General features: G+C 47.2%; 1 protein-coding gene across 1 annotated transcript in view; it reads right to left on the bottom strand.

Moving 5' to 3' along the window:
• Positions 1 to 20,319, bottom strand: part of LOC146189903 (transmembrane protein 114) — a 101,406-nt gene that overhangs the window by 18,784 nt on the left and 62,303 nt on the right. The window contains 1 exon segment of the mRNA XM_084604643.1: positions 8,763 to 8,870. Coding sequence (XP_084460769.1) covers positions 8,763 to 8,870 — 108 coding nt within the window.

The following is a 20,319-nucleotide window of genomic DNA, read 5'->3' as shown; positions in this document are numbered from 1 at the left end:
TTTATTTTTAATGAGCCTTGCTTTCAAGTTCACAGTAAGCGCATCTGGGAATCATACAAAATATTCATGATCTAAGTGTGTGAACTGCAGCAGTTGATCCCGTAACAGTTGCAACAGTATCCTGATTTTCTGACATTTTCATAGACAGTGCTAAACTGGCTAATATACGTTCGTTGGCAAATTAGAGAGGCTTATAACATAACTGTTAGTAAACTTAGTAACTGTACAGACAAAGTAATAAATACAATGTTTTTATTGATTGACATCAAGAGCACTGCTTTTACCACTCCATAATTCAAGGGAAGAAATAGTAATTCACTTGCACTTAATGCAGTTATGTTGACAGCTTTCTCAGAATCTCCGCAGTTGAAAATGCATTCCTCCTAGCGCAGGGATCGGATCTGCGACGACAACCTACCGGGAACAATCGCTCGACCAACTAAGCTAACTCCTCCGGCTGACAGATGCCGTGCCGTGCATGGATCGAACTGATCGACCACTCGGCGTGGGAACGGTGTCGGTTCAGTGTTTCCCCGGAGTACTACATTAGACTACAATCAAAACTTTATTTAACGAAACCCGATTTAAAGAAACTGCCTATTTAACTAAGGAATTCCGATTCCATTTCAGACGCCCATAGGGTCCAATGCTTTACCTCGAATTAACGAAGCCAATATGATGCTGTGCTGTGATGCTGTGGTACCATTCTAGATGCCGCTACGCCATATAATAAAATGTATCGAATTAGGCGAACGCTAACTGTCTCATTCAGTTTAACGAAGTTCCCGATATAACGAAGCAATTCAACGTTCCCCTCAACATCGTTAAATCGAGGTTTAACTACATCTCCTCCCGCCTGAGCAGTCTTCCATCGTGGTCAACCTTTGTAAACTGCCATTCCGTCTCATTCATTATTGTCTCCGCTTTTGGTCAGCGCTAAACTTTGTCTTCAGTCCCGAACACGCGTGTTACGTTCCGGGCCCGGTAGACCACACCGCGTGTCAAAGCAAAACGCCTCCTCTAACGACGCTGATTTCCCACGCTTCAAAAGACGACTCGTCGCTATACACAACAAAAGGAACGTCGCACTTTCGCGCGTCTTGCCGAGCAAGCGGTGCTTCAGCGTGAGCCCGCGCTTTTCACCTCGCGTATCCGTGCAACAATTTTGGCATGGCCACCGCATTACGCCGGGACACACCGGCACCGTGTCGACGGAGACCGAAACTGTCGTTGACTGACTGCACATAAAGGAAGCGTACGTAGGACGTCCGGCGCAGACAAGAAGCCATTTCGTCGTCCGCAGTGATTTGCAGAGGCGACCGCTTCCACTTCCGGCTCCTGTCCCACGTCGTACGAAGCCTGATCCTTCCTTCCCTGAACGACCATTAGCGCAGCCTTTCAAAACGCGCTGCCAATTGGACACGGTGGCGGCAGCTGCAGTGGCGACACCCGAGATACGATGGAGAAAGCGAGGACTTCGGTGTAGTATACTACAGCGTTCCTCTGCGCACGACGAAAGCGTCGCAAATATGTGGCCGTGGCTGATGATGGTGCCGGAAAAGTGACGTCACAGAACGCTCCGCGCGCCGTTGTGTAAGCTGGTTTGTGGCGTTCCCTCTAGTGTCAAAACGCTCCTTTTAGCGACGCGTACATTCCTTGCACTTGAACGGGCTTCATGAAAGCGCTGTACAGCGGCGGCCTATAAGCGTTCACAGAGTGGCCGGAGAAAGTGCATTCACATGTCTTGCGGCCAGTGATGGTGAAGAGTGTATAGGGAGCCACTAGGAACAAGCAGTAATTGTTCTTTTTACTCTCCACCTGGAATATATGGCTGTGGAATTGTATACCATTGTAGGAGGCCGTAAACCAGCAGAACGTTGACTGCACCAGTGGCGAAAACTGATTAGGGAAACCATGTTCCGAAATCCGGCGCTATGGTTGTACAGGCTGTGGACGTATAGCTGGTGTCACGCTACTTGTGGCGTTCAGGCGGATTGCACAGATCTTGAATACTGTGAATAAACAGGGCACCGTCAATTCTAAGGAATGAATGAAAGACACTTATACCGGGAGATTAGGGAGGGAGATGTATGGCTGGGGTCCCTAGTTCGGAACTCCGGTTCCTACCGCAGCTGTTCGTGCGCGTGTTACAAAAAGGCCTCGCTCGAGTCCAGAGTTGGAGAGGGTAGCCTCCAAGACCGCTAAAGTTGGCACAGCGTTTGGGTTGTCAAGTGCATTGTTTGGCCAGGCCAGTATCATGTGGGACAGTTCTGCCTTCTCCCCGCAGAGTTTGCATTTGAGGTCGCAGAACCCAGGGTGTATCAGGTTATTAATAGTATAGTTAGGTTAGAGGGCAACGCCAGTACTAAAATTAAGGCGCCACCATGCGGAAACTTCTATGTACTGATTGCGAGACCTATCCGAGTCGTGAGTTGAGGCTTCGTAGCCGAGACTGTTATAGAACTTTGAAGGAAACACAGCATCAGCGATGACGATGCGACTGACCTAGAGGCAGCCAGGATATCCTGGTCCAAAACACCACCCCGCAAATGACGCACTAGGTTATAGATTCACGCAGCTTGGCGCTCCCTTTTTCTTTTTTTTCCTCGAAGCATCTTCTTACACACAGAACCTTCTTACTTGTCCTCAATACTTGGAACGAAATGGTCGGAAGACGCGGTGAAATGGGCCCGAGTGCGTGCCATCGCGTGCTCATGGTGGGGGCGGTTTTCGCCCATTACCCGAGTCGAGTAGGTGGGCTCTCGCCTCAAGAACTTACTTCTCGTCACGGTCAGTGCTTCTCGAATTGACCGCGAAATGCGCGGTTGCAATAAGTGCGGGGCGTGCACCGCGAGTACAATTAGAGCGACACACCACCGCAAATATCTCTGCTGCCACCAAAGCTCAAAACTGTCTTCTTCAAGACTGCCGACACGAATAGGAAAGGAAAATCCGCTACGCAAAGCATTTTGAGAGACGCATCATCTCTCGTCACCCTGTAACCCCCCGCCCCGTTCTACCCACACCAACGAATATAGGGAAACAAACACGCACGACCTCTGAGTTGGTGTCAACGACATGCCTATATAAGACGCACCCAGGCCTAGTTTGTTTTCACGCCAGACGCGAACCAGACGCGACACGGGCACTATACACTATGCTCCGAGCAGTGTACATCATTGCGTATGCCGCGACTTCTATGAATATCAACCAGGCACATCGCGTATCACGCACTTTTCCTGCATCTTTTACCTCTTCTCCAAAAGGGACATCTCTCCAGCGGTTCTTCGATGCGTGTAATCTATTTACGGGGCCGCGACCAGCGGCGCGCCTCCATTGCTTCCTGCCGTCTTCCGTACGTACTGCTTTATACGGGGTATGATGGCGTTCGCTGTTTTGCTGGCTCCTTTCTTTTTTTCTGTTTATTTGCGCTTATAAAAATAACGAAAAAGAAAACATGGGCTGAGGAAAAGGATGCCGGCCAGAAAGAGCTTTATCCTGTCCTCTCCTTGTGAGGAGAGGGTCGGAGTCTGGTGCGCGAGCTTTTCCCGACGTTCCGGGCCAACGATGATGGCCGGGACACGGTTCGACGATTCAATCCTGGCCACACAGTGCGTATACGTGCACGTGCGCACAGAAAGCTGTTTCGACGAAAAAATAAACAAGATTAAAAAAACAAAACAATGGCAGACATATGCGATGTTACATATACTGGGACTCGATACGGGTACCCTGGGCTGCTAAGCATAATAGCTACGTTCAAGAGGTTAACATTTACCGGCCTGCCTAGTTGATCGTGTTGGAGGGAAAACGAGTGAGAGGAGCTATTGCGATAGAGGGAGGGGAGATGAAGACTAGAGAGGCAGAAGGTCGAGAAGGTGAAGAAGGAACAACCAAAAAGTCGTTACACGCGACTACGATGCAACCTTCAGTGACCCGCCGTTGACCTTCTAGGCCTAAAGAAGGAGGCGCGGGTCCTTTTCCCCGAGCAAATGCTCTTTTGCGCGAGCCCACCGCACGCGCTTTCAATAAACGCAGCTGCTGCTGCTGCTGCTGCTACTTCTGGCCGGGTGCATCGTTTCGCCGTCGGTGTGTGCATGCATGGAAGGGCGGGGGGGTCTCATCAAGTCTCCTTTTGAGCGGAAAGGCAGGCATGCATGCATGCATTTCCTGATGACGTTGTCGGCCCCTCTAATATAACCTTTTCGACGACGACGTAGCTCTGACGCTGCTAGATTCTCCGCGTGCTTGGGCTGGCACCGTGTTTGTAGAAGCGCTGGTAACGTGCGTGCTCTTACAGAAAGAGGACGCGCGCAGCAACGGAAAAGCTATCGCTCGTCTTTGCTCCGTGCCAGTGAATGTGTTCACCGTTATACACCAACGCTTAGCCGTTACACCCGAGAATCGCGGAGGGGTATACAAGGAGGACACCCAAAGACGCATCGCGCGCCCACTTAGGCCGGCGGCGATGCCAGGAGGGTAAATGAGGCACTTTATAGTTGATTTCCTCTTTAGTCTTGGAGTACATACTCTTGCCTCGAGGAGGCTGCTCCCTCTTTTCCCTGCAAGATTTTGAATGGAGAGGAACAGAATGTGCGCCAGCTTGCGAGAGGCCAACACGCCTGTGCAGCGAAGAGCACGTGCTCGCGAACCATGAGCTAAGATATGTCGGCAACCCTTCAATGGTGGCGATGAGTCGTGAGGCAAGAGAGTGTACGCTGTGTTCTCCTGGCTCTACGGCGTTGTTTATTGTTGGTCGCTTATGCCAACCCTGCTTTGCCGGCCCGCATGCCTCGTCCTCTTCTATTGTGTACACTAAGGACACTGTTCCGCCATCGGCAGCTGTTGGCGCTTGTGCCTCTCGTCGTCTATGTTGTTTTCTAGCGTCGTCTGCTTGCTCTTTCTTAGCCCTCGGCGTATTATTTATTTGCCGCCTGCTTACGTGTTCCTCGTAGTCTGCTTATTGCTTTGATGTTGTTTTCCGGCGTCGTCTGCTTGCTCCTTCTCAGCCCTCGGCGTATTATTTATTTGCCGCCTGCTTATGTGTTCCTCGTAGTCTGCTTATGCTTTGATGTTGTTTTCCGGCGTCGTCTGCTTGCTCTTTCTTAGCCCTCGGCGTATTATTTATTTGCCGCCTGCTTATGTGTTCCTCGTCGTCTGCTTATGCTTTGATGCAGACGTACTCTTTATCCGCCGTGCGTACGCTTGTTCTTTCACGTCGTCTGCTTATTCTTCGTTTTGCCGTCTACCGCTAGTTTATCATTTCCTCGTCGTCTGCCAGGAGAAGTGCAAGTGCATACGACGCCAACCACACGAGGGCGCATTGGGCGGGCAACAGCTAATGGGAAAATGAGGCCGAACTACACGAGGTCACAGTGTCGGCGAGCGCTCGGTGGCTGTCGGTTATGCGTGCGTATGTTGTGCCTGTGTTTGCTTGAACCCACCGGCGAAAGTGGGAGCTCACGTACGGAGACATTGGATAAAGCGGCGGCAAGAATGCGGACGTTGTCAGACAAGCAGCGACGCCCATCGGCGTGTTTTTTTCGCGCCACGGTCTTCTTCTTACATTTTTAAACAGTACAGACACGATGGAGCACCCGAGGAGCTATAAGTGTGTAACTGTTTAAGGGTCGCGCTTGCACCTTCCACCTTGCCTAAACGAGTTAAGCAGGGAAATACTTGCTCTTAATTCCGCGTAATTTATTTCTTGAAGTGGTTTTCCAGGCATGAACCCAGTACGAAGTGACTCATTATTGTTTAAAGAGATGAGGACACATTGAAGTTAATGAATATCGGTGGGTCACGGCTGTGTGTTAACAAACAGGCTAGTTGTCACTGAAGCAGCATCTATTGCAAAGTAAAAAGTAAAAAAAAAAGAAATTAACGAAAGGTAACTACACAACTAGCCGCTTTCAGAACCCAACGGCCATAGCATCGATTAGAGGGTGTTCTTTTCTTCTTGATTTTTTTTTTTTTATTGTTCGTTTCTCGACGTTGGCGAAATCGCTGAGTCTATCACCAACGGTGTCAACGCAACTTTAACACCACAAACCACAAGTTTGGTTTTCAAAAAATCAAAGTAACGGAAGCAAAATTTCACGTCTCCAATTTTCCCAACCATGAGTATACTCTTTCGCTTCCGAAAGGACCTCAGCAGAGTCACAATTAAGAGACAATTAAGAGCAAACAATCGACGCTTACAATGAACAACTATTAGGTAGACTTGTCCTAAATGATTTCTTCATTATCTTTTTTTTTTAATGCAAATCCTTTAGGGCCAAATAAGCTTGCTTACAAGCGCCGAGCTCAGGATCCGCGCTTCAAGTAAAGCACTAAAGTAACGAACTCATCATGAAGTATTATGCCACTGTCATGCTTCTTTTTTCTTTATTTCTTTACCGCACTGTTGCCGTTGTCAGTGTCCTTGTAGGCAGTCTTTGTGTCGTGGCATAGACATGAACCCGAGGCCATGTACGCTGCCAAACTCGCGAAGTGGGTCTTTGTTTGAGGCTGTCGTCGTTTGTGATGTCAAAATAAATAAACCGCTATTATATTGACAGCGGCACGGATGCTCTGCGTGCTGACATATTGTGACGTATTGGGGCCAGCCGTTGCCATCGCTTGCGGAGTCTCCGAAGGCCGCTCTGCTCATTGTATCGAAAGTTGCAGGCGTTGCCACGTGACGATACATTCGCCAACATCGAGTGAACACTTAAGGTGACGATCAAAATCTAATCGGCCTCGCTTCTCGTCCAATTTTAACAGCCGTGCCGGTCGTTTGTGAGGACAATACTATATTAAAAACAGGCTGTATCGCTCTTAACCAGCGATAACAGGACGGTGTGATTCTATTTTTTTTAATTAGACTAGGCTCTTCCATGCATTTAGTTAGACCGCAGTCGGCCATGTATTAACAGGTAGATGCTGCAATTTTGTTACCTTTACAAAATCAAATAGTGGTGGGCTTGCCCGCTAACCTAGCGAAACTTCTTAGTGGATCTAGGTATGAAGGGCTAGACACAATTTTGGCAGAACACTCAGCAGACTCTATTTATGGATGTGAAGCCCACTTTGGGTACTATAATTACTACAAAATAATTACGTAACACTACTGAAGTCCAGAAAAAAAATTACGATACTTTTTATTTCACTCTGAGCTTTTGTTTTATGTACGCGCAATTTTGAGAGATAGCGCTTTTTTTTTTTTCGACCAGTTTTAATCCAAGCCCTCACGTGTTTTTATGTTTTTATCCTGACCACTTCCAGGTCGAAATCCGGGCCTTTTCTCTCTAAGCGGCTGCATCGGCTTAAATGGTGTACGCGCGTTTAGGAATCGGCTGTAAATGACACGGGCTCCTTACTCGTGCACGTTCGGTCCCCAAATTGAGGCCCACGACTGGAGAAAGAAATGACAACTTTTTATCCTACTATATTCATGTAAAAGCTGAGAAAACAGCGCCTGACAATATATAGCATGCCGTGGTTCTTAGTATTTATACATGGCAGGAAAGTTCGCACCACGTCACAGCACAGCACAAGCCTAGGGCGCACCGGACGTCAAAGCGCGGACCGCTGCCAAAGATTCGGGCCCCGAGCACATACGCACACACTTCGTCTGCCTCATCTTCGTTGACTCGACTCGCAACAATATGCCGTGTTATTACTCCTAACTAGTAACAAAACTATTCTTGCTGTCTATACCGAACAAGTAAATTAAGAAATTCAGTCAAGGCATCAAACTTCGAGCTCTTGAAATCTCATACCTTGATTAGCTTTTATTTAAGCAACAAGAGAGCCCTGTATCAGCGGACTATAGGCAGCATCACGGAGAAGTATCAGTGGCTGTAATATAGGTATAAGTGGAACCTCACTGCTGACCTGAGTTTTGTCAAACTTTAGCTATTATGTGCTCATTGAGATTTTTATGGACAGGGCGTGCAAACTCGAGAGCCGCATAACGCACGAGCGTCGGTTGTGACACGTTTTGTTTGGTATCAATTGCCACGTCCGGTGAAATTATGGCGCGCGCGCAAAAGAGCTCGACAGGATGCAGAGAGCGAGTGCGTCTGATCCGCGCAAAGTTCCGTTATCTTGCATGGCTTTCTCAATCCGCACGGCGCTATATGCCTCTGTGCTCTTACCGTGTGCATCGCAGTTGTGTCAGTGGCATCTAAGCGAACCACGTATATGACGCAGTTATGAGTAGCGTAACACTATTGTTACATGACTGCGGTGATCCTGCCCTAGACCCCGTGACACAAGAGCGAGTTGTGATGACGCAAAAAAGCACGTCACTCGGCCCCGAGTCATTTCTACTCCTCAAAGCATCGGTAAATGACAGCGCGAATACATGGTAACATATACTATAAACGAAACGTTCGGCAATGCGAATATCAGAGTGCAGGCGCACGTCAGCACTTCGAACTCGCCTAATACAAACTTCCGGTTCACGGTAAATGACAGCGCGAATACATGGTAACATATACTATAAACGAAATGTTCGGCAATGCGAATATCAGAGTGCAGGCGCACGTCAGCACTTCGAACTCGCCTAATACGAACTTCCGGTTCATTCGAACTGACGCTGCTATCCTGCCTACATCAAGTGTAATGAAGATGCTCTTCTTAGTTCAAACTTCGTATACTCTGATGAAATCGCGCTGTCCCTCAATTCAATTTATCGCGAGTTCAACCTGTGTTAAAAAGAACGAACTGGGACATCACTTTGAGTGGCGAATAGCGAAGATGATGTGGGTACTCACGGAGGCGTTCCCAGCGCTGCTCGGAGAAGCCGTCCGACTCCTCATTTTCGGGGATGTAGTAGTTGACGTTGACGCAGTCTGTCTGCACCGGCGACATGAACGTCTCCACTGCGGGAAAAAGAAGAAGACGCGAATGAAGAAACTGCGACGCACGTCTCGCAGCACGGACCCTATTCCGATCACATTCAGTGTAATCTCACTATAACCAACGTAACAGGCGTCATTCCTTTTTAGTGAGGTCTGGCTTGGTGAAAACTTTGCCAAAGCCAGTAATTGTAGCCTGCCGTATAAAACAAGCGTTGGAATCACTCGACAACTAAGCATAACGAGTAAGAAACTTAGGAGATAGATCGAGTGTCTCAGAATTATCGTGTACTATCAAATGAAGTTTTTTTTTTTCTTCTTCTTCTTCTTCAAGAGCCCTCATAATGGAGACAATTGCTGAACAGCTCACCTAGGGCTTCAAAGCAAGCAACATCATTTTTCGAATGCTCGCCGTTGTGTGCTTAACGTATTGTTGGCAGATGAAATCGACTTTCTCGCCTTTGGGGATACGACGAAGTGGTTCACAAAAAAGCCAGAAACAAGGCTGAAAAAAGTTCAAAGACCAATAGAAATAAACAAGCGTTACTTTTAGAGACTTTTTTTATATTTAGTGCTTATATTTCGGTTGGTTCTTGCATTTATTTTCCTTCCGCACTTTGTTGTTCCTGTTCCGATTGGTATAGCATTTGTGCATTATTTTCATATGTGTGTATTGCCTGATATTGCTTTTTTGTTTTTTTTTTTTTTTTTTTTTTCATTGTCCACATACCGCACGATGTATTCCTCAATTGCTTGCTATTTTTATGGTACAAACCTTTATCAATGTAAAGGTACACACAATTTTGTTACTGTCGCCTGGGTACGCTATTTTGTGGATTTATTGCAAGGGCCCGAACTATCAGTTTCTTAAGGGCCGAGATGCTTTTGTGGCCCGATTTTGCGCAAATTTTCTTAGTAAAAAATAATTGAATTGAATTAAATTGTGTATGTGTGTGAGTGTAAGTATAAGTGAATGCTTGCACTAAGGTATATATATAGCTCGTAAGTGCTACTGCAGCTGTTTAATATGATATGCATATATAGACGGTATTTTCGCTTCCTAGCACAAATGACGCATGCACGTGCTCCTGATATAAAATGCGACCCCCATTGTGTATTCTTCTCTGGCTGGCGTGTATGTTACGTATACATATAGCGACGCAGTTACCGCATGCGTCGTTGCACAATTGAGGCTAAAAGAGGTGGGGGAGGGGGGGGGGGGGTGTGCAGAGCGGGAGACGTGTTTAATAAGGCGTGTCCAGCGCGCACTGCCACCATGCTGAGCGCGCCCGTGACTGTGAGGCGGCCGCGGCAACACCAAACGACCTTCGGCGACACCACCATCGCCTCGCACGCACACACCCACTGCTTCGCTCGTGTTGGTCGGTGTGAAAAACACAGTCCACCTCACCCGCACTCGTCTCGACACACAATACAAACACTGCTGTTTGTTCAAGGGCTCCATACTGCGTTTGTTGGGCATATGAAAGCCAGGGCTACATCACAGCGGCAGTGCCTCATGTGACCCGGAAGTCCCTGCCTGTTTACGCATGCGCATAGGCATCGGACGTCGGGGCTACACTGACTGCCGTGCTATACTGCGTATTACGAGGAGTGTTCAGAGTTTACCCTTCTGGGCTGCCTCTTTTCTTTTTGTCAAATGGCCGAATTAAAACGCATTACACTCGAATAAAAGAAGGAAACAAAGTACGAAATGTCTTTTTTTTTTTTTTTTTTTCAGCAGAAGCGACTGGCGTGTCGGTGTCTCACGGCGGAATAGCTACAAAACTCGGGGTGTTTGACAATTATTAAAGCGACATATATTAGTAGTCCCCTCATAATGATTTGCCGTGACAATGTGTCACACTTGATTCAGAGCACAGCTTGAGACGTGAGCGTTATTACTGTGACAAAACTACAGGGCGCGCGCGTATGCGTAGCCTAGGTTCTATTATATATATATATATATATATATATATATATATATATATATATATATATATATATATATATATATTTTTTTTTTTTTTTTTCTTATGAAAGGCCCGGTAGGGCAGTCCCACACTATATGTAGACACTTGTGTCGTTATCTAGAGTAAATGTGATCAAATGGAGCAAGGAGCAGGTATTCTTAAAAACTGACAAGTTGAATACTTAATGATTTCGCAAATAGCGAAATATCTAAATTTCTCAATTTTCTCAGCCAGCCTAAACGTTGTCAACATTTTAAAAAAAGCCTTGCGCCTTGCCTATGGGACAGGGCGTTAATGCAAATCACGGCGGCTACATAGCCCGTCGCAATTGATGTCACCGTCACAAACTTTTCATTTGTTTTCCATCGTTTCATCGCATCCATGTGTGCAGGCCGAACTGAAGGATTGAGGAACTACAGAGAACTCCCTAATCATACATGATCAGAAGACGATCATATTGGGATCGAGGTTTTGGAATGTTGGAAGAACACTGGCAAAGGCCTCGGAGGTCCACGTGCTTGTCCGGAGGCCTTTTTTTTTTTTTTTTCCTTAATATACTAGAGGCCACCCCGGCAGACGTATCAGAAGCCGCGGAGTCACGCTCTTGAACGCGTATACGCATTAAAGCGCGGAACATCGCCATGATACGCCAAGAGCGCTTTACGCCCACCATTATCGTCGAAATGGCAGAGACACGTTTGCCGGAACCGTATACTGAGTTCGGGCTTTCGTTCTTTCCGTGGTTCCGTAAACAATATTAGAGATTTCTTTCCATTTATCTTTGTTTTGGGAGCATTTCAGCGCTTATTTTTGAACTGCGAACCTGACTTCGATCGTGCCTTTGTCTTGACGACCATCTCCTTTTGTTTCTTGCAATCCGGTCTGTTAGCGGTCAACAATTTCAAAACTGTGATCTTCACGTCGTGTCTATTGATTTACTTATCTTTTTCTAGGCTTACGCACAGGGAAACATAAGCAAAGCAATGAATGTGAAATAAATGAGAAATTATAAACGTACCGAGCCGATATTAGAGGGCCATCCCTGAAGCATGTGCTCGAGTTCACGAGGATTTTTCTTTTTTGCTCCTTTTTGTGTTTGTGGTGGCTTCCGGCCTTGAATCGAGATGACTAATTTTGTTGTTTGTCAATGCAAAATATAGAGATAAAGCGAATCGAGAGTTTCATAAAGAGCTAATATAGAAACTGTTGTTCCAAGTGCCAGTTTTTCTAACCGTCTTCTCACTCCACAATAATTCCCCAGAGTGAGCTTCAGGGAAACCTGTCGATATAGCAGACTTTCGGTGAAAAAAGAAAAAAAATAATAACAGGACGACTTAAGAACGACAGAATGGTCGTTGTCTGAACAATAGCTCGCCATTACAAGAATAAGGCTGAAAAGAAAATGAGGGGCGTATGCGGAATTTTGACAATTAGAAGAAAGAAAAAGGCCGACAACGGTGTTGGTAAAATGCATGATAACAGCTGGACGTGTCAGTTTTTTTCATTATGATGCAATAAGAAATAGCAAATTATCGCGGTCGCATGGTTCCGAAATCACCCCGAGGTCTTGGCTAAGAACAATCGCCCGCGTTGTCTTTCGGGTATTCACAGCCCGTACGTATATGCAGGCACGGACACTTCAAAGACCGTTCTTTTAGAACGAATGACCATGGCTGAATGCAGACGGTTGTACCCGGCTATCAAGAAAAGCGGTGTGGCTTTAAAGCTTATAGTGCGCCGCCTCCAGGGTTCGCTGGGTGTTCTTGAACGAAGAACACAGACATAAGCTCGAAGGAAGCCAGAGGCAATAGAGCTCGACAACCCCTTTATACAGCCTACCGTCAACGTCGAAAAATAGAGGGCTAAGTCTCATCTCACCCCCCTTTCTTTTTTTCTATTTCCACGGCACACTTTATTCATTCTTTTTTTTTTTTTTTTCGCTGAAAATGAGCGTACACACCCAGATATTTCGCTCCTACGCTTCTATGTAATTTGCGCCCCGCTCAAAGCGACTGTAGCGTTTCGATGCGGACGATTTCAAACGCAGGCGACTAAGGCGACGGCGTCATTTCTTTACTGCTTCTTTTTTAAGCCAACCGAAAAAGCAGACGATCTTCCAAATGGTTTCTGCATCCCACTCCACACACTCACACGTTTCGCCTCATTTTGCCGTTATTCCTTCTTTTTCTCCTAACTTACTTCGTTTGCCGTCCTTAGAGTATATATTTAACTCACCATCTTACTATATGGCACGCCGATGTACAAGAGTTGGGGGCGCTGCGTTCGCTTTTAGCGACGAAATTCGGGGCCACGTAGAGAGGGCCTTAAAAGAGAAACACCTAGAGGGACGAAATTACGTCTGCGAAAGGTAAGGCAGACGAGAGAAGAGCTCCGCAAAGATATAACAACGCAGACAGCCGAACAAGAAAAAAGAAAACGCTAGTTAGGAGCGATGAACGATGAGGTGAACAGAGAGAAACACTTCGGCTTCCTTTGATGCGTTTACTTCCTCCCTTTCCCTTTCACCCTCTCGACGGCAGCGGCTCTGGTGCGAAGCACTGCTTATAAGTGCTGAGCAGCACAGATGAAAGAAACGCTACGGTCCGCCGAACAGCGAGAGCTGCGCTAAGCCTAGCTGGCTTGCACGACCCACAGAATGAAACCAGCACCAAGGACAATGAAACGGGCACCACCGCCGCCTTCAGCGCCTGTCTCTTCTCTCCCATTATGTTTAACTCTTCTTTTCCTTCGTTCTTTCTTTCGTTTTCTTTGCATCCCCTGTTCCACGGCTGGCTGGTCCGGCCAGGCCCGTTATTATGACGTGGCCTCACTTCAACGCCTGAATGAAGAAGCTCCGTACCGCCTGTGAAAACGCCGCTAGAGAAACGTGAAAAACAGTAAGGCTTTATGAAGAGACGAAGCAGAAAAGAGGCACCTTGGAAAGAGGGAGGGTCGGGTGTCTAGCAGCGCCATCTCCTCACTGGACTGGATATAGCGGGTCATGCATTCTTTCATGTTTTGAGCATGCCTTTTGTGTGTTTGTGGGTCCTCAGACGCTCGCGGGCGCTTTTTCTAATAGTCTGCGTTGACCGCTTCTTTGAGCGTCGCTTTAGTTGTCGCGAAGGGCGTTATTATATAGGTGTTGCGTACGGTTACACAGCTTCGCAACGCGATTATATACATAAAGAAGGGGCGTGTCGCAGACTCGCGGTGTTTTTATTGCTGTTTTTTTTTTTTCCTTTGTGTACATTTGTTTCTTTGGCAAGCCGACTCGTAGTTGGTTTTGTTCGCTTCGCAGTTCCTCGTCCAAAGTGTCCGCTGTCTCGTCGTCGACCGGATTCACCTCGTTACGTGTAGTAGTGGCAAAAGTCGCCTGTCATTCGTTGGTTCGTCTTTGGGCCCTCCAGCAGTTACATGTGCAACAAAAATAACGCAGACGGCGTGGTCCCGTGACAGGAACGAGCAGAAGTTGAGGGAAGAGAGCGACAAGGGGCTTCGACGACGACATGCCCGCTGTGGTGTCTGAAGGGATGGTCGATAGTAAGCGATCAATAGACCCGGATCCGACATGTCAGGCGAGGTTCAGGCGTAAGTTTTCTCTGATGAATTCATCAAGTGAAAGTAAACTGTCATTTACCGACAAAAAAAGAAAGAGAGAAAAGAAAAGAAATTAGGAAAGATGGCCAACAACGCGTCTCTCGAAGCTGAATGCCTGGTTCAGGTGGTGACATATTAAGATCTTCCCGTATGGTATTTAGCATTGCACGACGGTATAGTATTGGGCTTGGTCTGCGGGTACGTTATTTTGAGTTTGGAAACGGTTACCAGGCCCGATTACCGTTTAGGCATGAATGAGAATATTCCCCCTTTTCGATATCACCAAGCATTGTGGGATGGAAGTCAGAAATGCGGAACTCAGAGCCTGCTGTGTTCTTTAGGAAAACAATTTGTTTCCAATGACCATTCTCAGCATAACAAAAAGGCCTTCGACTGAAACCAGAGAAAATGGAATAAAAAAAAAATTAGCACAGAATAAAGTAAATGAACGATCCTGTTATCTATCATATACAAGCTTTCTAAATGACGACACGAATTTTGTATCCGAGTGCGTCCTGAGCGCAAAAATGCGGCAGTGCAGAATGGCAAGGTCTCCTGAAACGATATGTTTCAAAGCGGTAGTGACCATCCCTTGCTATTTCTTCTCAGTGTCAATGAAAATGTCAGTTCACAGGTGAGCAAGCTGAAATCAACAAGCGGGTATCCGAAGAATGTCAGCATGCAGGCTTGTGGTAGGTTCCTAAAGCGTGTCAGGGCTGCTTCAAGACCTAAACCTTAGTTTGATCGAAGAATCGCTGTGATACCGTATGTGCACCAAATGTCACGCGGGATTTTATTAAAAGCGTTGCAGGATGCTACATCCCGGTCGTCTTTTCCACTCCTCAGAAGTTGGGTGTAATCTGTTCTGAAATGCTCCGCCGGAAAAATAAACGGATGAAGGAAAAATAAAAAAAGTACGCCATCAAGCACACTGCCCCGTTCCTACCCTGTGACGTCGGGGTTGTGTACAGGTTGCCGTTCTAGTGCAGCGCTCTGTATAGACACCAATACAGACCTATACAGACCAACGTCTAGTCTGTATAGGACAGACCAGACGTTGTATTAATAAAATGTTAATAAAGAGAATAAAAGACGTTATAGAAATAAGGATTCCTTTAGAACCCGCCGAAGCGATTCCGCACATGTGGTGCTAGTGACAAAAAAAAAAAAAAAAAAAAGAAGAGGAAGCAGAAACACGACTCACTTGACAACGGCAAAAGGCAGTTTTCGTTAATGGCGACACACGCTTAGATCGACTGGCGGGAAGATATTCAAGTCCAATTTTATTGACGATTAATGCGTCTTTTCTTGGCAGACAGAGTGGAAAGAGCCAGAGAATAAATTTTTACTGAGAACAATAATTGTGTGGACTTGTCCTGGTGCCATTTTAAATTAATTTGCCCTTAAAAACAGCACGCGCGGTCCGCGGTTGCCTTTCAGTTGAGCCTTTCAGTTGGGCCTCACTCAAAGGCCACGGTGTCAGCTTGCAACGCTCACAGTGCGATGATAGAAGGAAAGAAAGAAGGAAACGAGCTGAAATCCGTACGCACTATCCTTCCACCTCTCTCAGAAAGCTGACGCGAATTTTGACGCGTCCCAACAATCTGCTACTTTGTTGTCTTTCCCCTCCCGTCACGCTCAGATGACGCCCCAATATGTGGAGCATTTAGCACCTCGAATCGACATACTTTAACGGCTAAAAAAAAGACAAGGAATGGTACGGCGAACTCAAATCCCCCTCCCCCCAGCCCCACCCCTAGCTGAAGCGATCAGCGAAGCGTAAGCACACATTTAGAGACGATATAGTTGCGGATACTCACGTTTTCTCATTATTATTTTTACCTTTGTGTTCCCCGCCGCCGAGACACGCGGATGCCCCGAATCAAGTCCTCTCCTCCGTCTCTCGGTGAGCACACGCGGAACTGTCGCGTGCAGTTCTTCCTCAAGCACGGAGAACACACAGGTTGCGTACTTTGGGCCTGTGTTTTCCCGCCACGCCCGCCATTTCGTGCGATATCGACTATGTACGTCGCAGTAGGACGACATATACGTGCGGTACTCTTTACACGCTTTGCTGCCGGCCGCTCCGTGCAACTGAAGGAACTAACCACTGCGTACGTAGGACCGAGGCGGAGAAGAAGGGTGGACACTCCCCATCTATATGGAACATTGTACACGCCTTTCGAGTGTCGACGGCAATCGACAGTTCAGCCAGCGCCTGTGTACAGTGATGAGGAAGAAGTTGCATGGGCCCGAAAAACTCGGTTGGTCCCCCCTTTTCCTCTCCGCAAACACTCACCGAATGGCGGCGATGGGAGTGCATATATATATACACACGCGGATGAAATGGGTGAACCTTGGGCCGAATTGAAGAGGCGGGCTCCAAAACGGACGCTTTTACCTGGCCGAAAATGGCGTTGAGCCCTTGACAGAGATAGAGAGCGAGCCGCTGCCGATTGGCGTTTTATATCGAAGCAAGCTATAGTTTCAGTTTCGACAATGCCTTTTTCTTTGCTGGTTTTCGTAAAAAATCTGGAAACGTAATATATATTCTGTCCGGAATACGGCGAACTTCAGACCCGTGTATCGATATAGCGCGCGCATTATTTTCTCTTCTGGTTCATTACTTCCACGTCGTTCTTATCTCCTTCAAGTTCTACTTAATTTTGTTCAGATATTCTTTCTTTGCTTCGACTGCGACGATCGTGAAGAATAATAAGCAATTACTTCAGTAAATGAATTCGACTACTTATCGAGGTATTTCCCTAAATACAAGACACTAGCGCCTTTCCTATTTTCTGTCTGGCTTTTTTCTTGAATAATTATAGGTGCTTTCTGCAGGTGATTGCTGGAATTCTATCAATTAATATAGGAGTGTCAGCCCAGTCGTTCTAACGGAAATCGCCGATAGTCTCTTCGGCTTGAATTCGAACTGTGGGCGATACACTATACGGTGCTTGCGCGCGGATAATGAGCTCAATTCTGGCGCCTTCCGAGAGAATATACATTCCAGGCGAAAAAGAAATGGTAAAGCGTGTCGCATCACGTACGGTTGGCTTGACTACCATGCATGAGACGACGGAATGTGCCGACTTGAGCGCAGTTGAAAGAATTAGTGACCTGACCCCGAGAACTCGGTTCCATGCATACGAATCTCATTAGACATGGCCTAAGTACACAAGTACCTCGATCAGGCACTCAGGTATACGAGCTACCGTACGTGTTCGTGCCAGCGCGTTTCTTACGGATGGTAGGAACTCAGCTTATTATTATTGTAATTCACGTTGTGGTCGTTTTTACCTTATAGAATACTCTTGCTCCAACAGAGCCAAGCAGAAAAAAGAAAAGAAAAGAAAAGAAAAGGAAACAAGCATCCCTCTAACCTCCGGGACCGTGACCGCCTTGAAAGAGCACAACTCTTCAAGGAAGCCTAGGAAAGCACCTATACTGTCGGTCGTTAAAGTGCGTTGAGCAGGTAGGCGCCATATTTACACATTCCCGTGCAACGCGGACCTTTTCTTGACTGCGATATCGCACAAAGCAAAGACAGTATCTCTCGGAACAAGCAGGGCGGCCGAAAACCGAGCTAGAACGTCGCATTCCTTACCTTTAGACCGAAAACAAAGACGGAGAATAGCAGAAAGGAGGGCGGCTGTCGCTTGAATAAGGGAGACGTGCGTTAAAAGCGGGCAAACACGGTATGGGGCCGCCTATATAGCTTTGCGCGGCTCGTGACCGAAGAAACTCTTTCTTCTGTTCTTTTTTATTTTTATTTTTTTTTTTCGCTGAATAATATCGCATCCTCGTTGGAAGAAAGCTCACCCCGATCCACCGCTGGCCTTCTCATACATATTGTGCGGTATGCGCGATGCAGGTTTTCGCCGCCGATGCATACAGGAGAGGGAAGTCCGCGAGCTGTGCGCGCTTTCTGCCGTAACTAAAGCGCGCATGCATTCATGGCCCCGGCCGTTGCCTTATTCTCGGGGCGGCGAGCGCGGGCGATGTTTTGCTAGGTCCGCTTTTACTTACGCCTCAGGCGCGCAATGCTGGGTATCTTTTCCCTGCCTTGAGTCAGGGGGAAAGAAAACAAAAGGAGGGCGAAAAATGCGCTCTGTGTAAGGAAAGGAGGATTGGATTGGCCGCCCAAAGTGGAACGTCAAATGCGTCAGGCTTCTTGCAATTTTATCCGCATAACATTCAGAGCACTTTCACCTGATGTGTAGTGTGCGACTCTGTAGAGCTACTCAGTACCGTAATAAAGTTTTTTCACTCACTCACTCACTCACTCACTCACTCACTCACTCACTCACTCACTCACTCACTCACTCACTCACTCACTCACTCACTCACTCTAATGCCTTATCAGCCGGGTGCAAGTTTCAATAGCCGGGGAAGCTAAGGACAGCTGAGCTGAGCCCAATAATACTAAATCGGTCTATAATGAAAGAACGTATATAACGAAACACGATTTACACCGAGAAGCAGCGCAACGTGGTTTTTGCTTCGCTCCAGAGAGACTTTAATGGCACAATAAAATTTTCGCAAGGCATTCCCTGCTAATCCTACATTTGAGGCACGCCGAGCTGCAATGAAGTAAGGATATAGTAAACGAAGCGTAATTCTGGCTGCGCCCCAAATTACCATTGGTCGCAAGATGACTGCAATGAAGCTTCGCTATAACAGGTTCATAACAATAGAGTACATGCTAGGGAGGCTGGTCGCGGGTGGCGTAGGTCATTATCCAGTGACGGGCGTAGTTTGGCAGATTGTGACGCCGCTGCTTTCCTGCCGCGTAAATGGAAATTACAAAGCGCTGTCGTCGCCTTCGACTACTCCTTGCGCCTAAAAAGTCTGATCGCGTGAGAACCGGTTGGAAGGCTAATTTAGATTCGATTGCTGAAGTCTTCGAATTTAAAGCTGGCTCGATTTTAATAACTAACCCGTAGAACATTCATCGCGAGACGTCCCCTGGACGTCCCCGTTGTGTTCCGCATTCTGAACATGGCCGCTGTTTTTTTCTTCATTTTTTTTTCTTTTTCTGCGTTCTTTCTAATATAGTATGTAACACAAGTTACCCAGCCTCCAACTTAACATATATATTAGCGGTAGTGCGATGCACATGACCGCTGGGAGAGCTATGCTATTGAAAGCGCTCTGCTAACTCAAAAAGCCTATTTCTAAACATTGCTGACATTTTCGGTGAAATACTGAAGCGAGCTTTGATAGCCGGCCTAAGCATCAACACCGCGTTTCCACTGAGGACAGACGAAAAGGAAAGTACGGTAAAAAAATATATAAAGAGAGAACACCTCCAAGCGGGTGTTTTCGGTAACAGAGAAAATGAGAAATGCGGCAAAAAAGAAAAGGTACGATGAAAGGACGTCGACTAGGACGGTGAAGCGTGAGAATAGAATAGAGAGATGCACTTCGTGGCTGGGATGATGAAGGCGGTGGTGGTGAGGAACGGTCCTTGCGTTACCCGCTTGCGAAGCAACGAACAACAAAAACAGAGAAAACACGGGGACGAAAATCGCCTCCTCAGGGTTAAGGCGAACAGGAGGAAGTAGGGGAACAAAATGAAGATGAAAAGGAAGAGGCGTTTCTGGCACTCTTTTGGGGCCTGTCTGTAAACGAAGAATGTGCGTCGGTTGCGGGACGGTTTTTTCTCGAAACTGTTGCCTGCGTCGCCTCGAGCGCGGAGGTAAGTTGCCGACGTTTCGGCCAACCTGACGAGCGGGCGCAGGCACCGCCGACGCCGCGGGCTCGCCAAGAATTGGGGTGACCTTGTTCGACGGCGGCGCTCTCACACCGCTCAGAGTGTTTTATACGGCGGTGCGCGAGAAATATACCGTGTTTGCGCGAACATAATAGGGACGCTTCAAATCGAGCCGAACAGCGGTTTT

The sequence above is a fragment of the Amblyomma maculatum genome, chromosome 5 (assembly GCF_055883805.1).
Source record: "Amblyomma maculatum isolate TAMU_Amacu chromosome 5, ASM5588380v1, whole genome shotgun sequence".
NCBI classification, from domain to species: domain Eukaryota; kingdom Metazoa; phylum Arthropoda; class Arachnida; order Ixodida; family Ixodidae; genus Amblyomma; species Amblyomma maculatum.
The sequence above is the reverse complement of the archived record's forward strand: the minus strand, read 5'-3'. Positions and strand labels throughout refer to the sequence as shown.